We start from the raw sequence: 1640 nt of genomic DNA on the forward strand, positions 1-1640 counted from the left end.
AACATTATGACCACTTATGCAAAAGAACCTACCAATTTGAGGAAACATACACCGCTGTTTAAATGACATATGGATCGAAGCTCTATAGACTCAGGAAACTCCTTCACAAGCTCTAAAGCAAAAGCATACTTTGACAATGCCTCTTCATAAAGGCCATTAACGAACAATTTGTTTCCTTCCGCTTTAGCTTCATTTGCTTCTGCCATAACTTTCTCCTTCAACACAAACCAAACAAACAAAAAGACGAATCCTCAATATCTGTCAACACTAGCTTTAAAGCATTTCTCTACTAATTTCATCCAAAGGTTCAAACTTTCACATGACAAGTAGCTAATGAACCCCTAAAACCCAAACCCTAAAGATATCAAAGTGGAATCACCTTGTTTGATCCGTCGTCGGTTATGGCTTCTCCTCCACTCATTAGCTCTTCCTTCTTCTCCGAGTGCTGTGGTTTCTCCTCCACGGCGTCGTTTTTAGTACCATCTTCATCTCCTTCTTCATCGCTGATTTCACGTTCGCTGGCAGTTTCGAATCCGTCGGAATCATCTCCGTCGACTTGTTTCGTCTCCGTCGTGGGTTGCTGCGGTGAAGACGAAGACGATGGCTTTGGTTCGGTTTTGATGAGGATCTCATCCTCACTCTCACTTGATTCGATCAGTACCATCTTTCAATCTAGGGTTTTTTTCGAGGGTTTGCACAAANTGCTACTATGAGAAGATCAATATACAAATTACAACCTTTCTTTTGTATAGTGTCTTCATTTTCAATTTAAATTATAAAAAAAGTTTTCTTTAATTAACAAGCAGAGCCAGCTTCTACCAGCTTGCTTAATTTATTGTTCCTTAGTCTTTCTTCGTAAACTTCACTTCCGTGCATCTCATTCTCATACCTAAATGACATAAATACAGATATAGTATTAGACTAATTAAAAATTGCATAAACCAATAACTAAAATTAAAACGGNAAACCCAAACCCTAAAGATATCAAAGTGGAATCACCTTGTTTGATCCGTCGTCGGTTATGGCTTCTCCTCCACTCATTAGCTCTTCCTTCTTCTCCGAGTGCTGTGGTTTCTCCTCCACGGCGTCGTTTTTAGTACCATCTTCATCTCCTTCTTCATCGCTGATTTCACGTTCGCTGGCAGTTTCGAATCCGTCGGAATCATCTCCGTCGACTTGTTTCGTCTCCGTCGTGGGTTGCTGCGGTGAAGACGAAGACGATGGCTTTGGTTCGGTTTTGATGAGGATCTCATCCTCACTCTCACTTGATTCGATCAGTACCATCTTTCAATCTAGGGTTTTTTTCGAGGGTTTGCACAAAAGCTTTCAACGCGACTGGCTTATCTTGATCGTCGATCTATCTTTAACTTTCTTAAGAAATCTGAATCGAAGCACAAGAAAGAAAGGTTCAATGGTGAAGAAGCTATTAAACGGCGCCGTGTTACCAAAAAGCTTTGTTGTTATTGATAAGCAATCTCAGGCCTCGTATTGGCCCATCTAATATCTTAATTGGGCCTATCCCAGCTATAATTAACACTGTACATCTTTTTCTACAAATACCACACAGTGTAAGGAGTTTACCATTCGTATATAGAAAAACCTCATGGCATGCTATCTTTTCGGTTTTTTTTTTTTTTTTT

At 39.9% G+C, this 1640-nt stretch overlaps 1 protein-coding gene across 5 annotated transcripts in view; it reads right to left on the bottom strand.

Annotated features, from left to right (window-relative positions):
* The window catches only part of LOC104717148 (tetratricopeptide repeat protein 1), a 3499-nt gene extending 2087 nt beyond the window's left edge, over nucleotides 1-1412 (bottom strand). Inside the window, exons 1-3 of one of the 5 annotated variants that reach the window (XM_019231243.1) lie at nucleotides 1282-1408; nucleotides 380-661; nucleotides 33-215 (exon numbers count right to left, since the gene is read on the bottom strand). In XM_019231243.1, the coding sequence (XP_019086788.1) occupies nucleotides 33-215; nucleotides 380-661; nucleotides 1282-1284 (468 nt within the window). In that variant the 5' untranslated portion in view covers nucleotides 1285-1408. Of the gene's footprint in view, nucleotides 1-32; nucleotides 216-379; nucleotides 707-999 lie in introns of those variants that run through there. The other 4 variants (XM_019231242.1, XM_010434679.2, XM_019231241.1 and 1 more) reach the window with 4 other exon arrangements.

The sequence above is a fragment of the Camelina sativa genome, chromosome 10 (assembly GCF_000633955.1).
Source record: "Camelina sativa cultivar DH55 chromosome 10, Cs, whole genome shotgun sequence".
Lineage (NCBI taxonomy): Eukaryota > Viridiplantae > Streptophyta > Magnoliopsida > Brassicales > Brassicaceae > Camelina > Camelina sativa.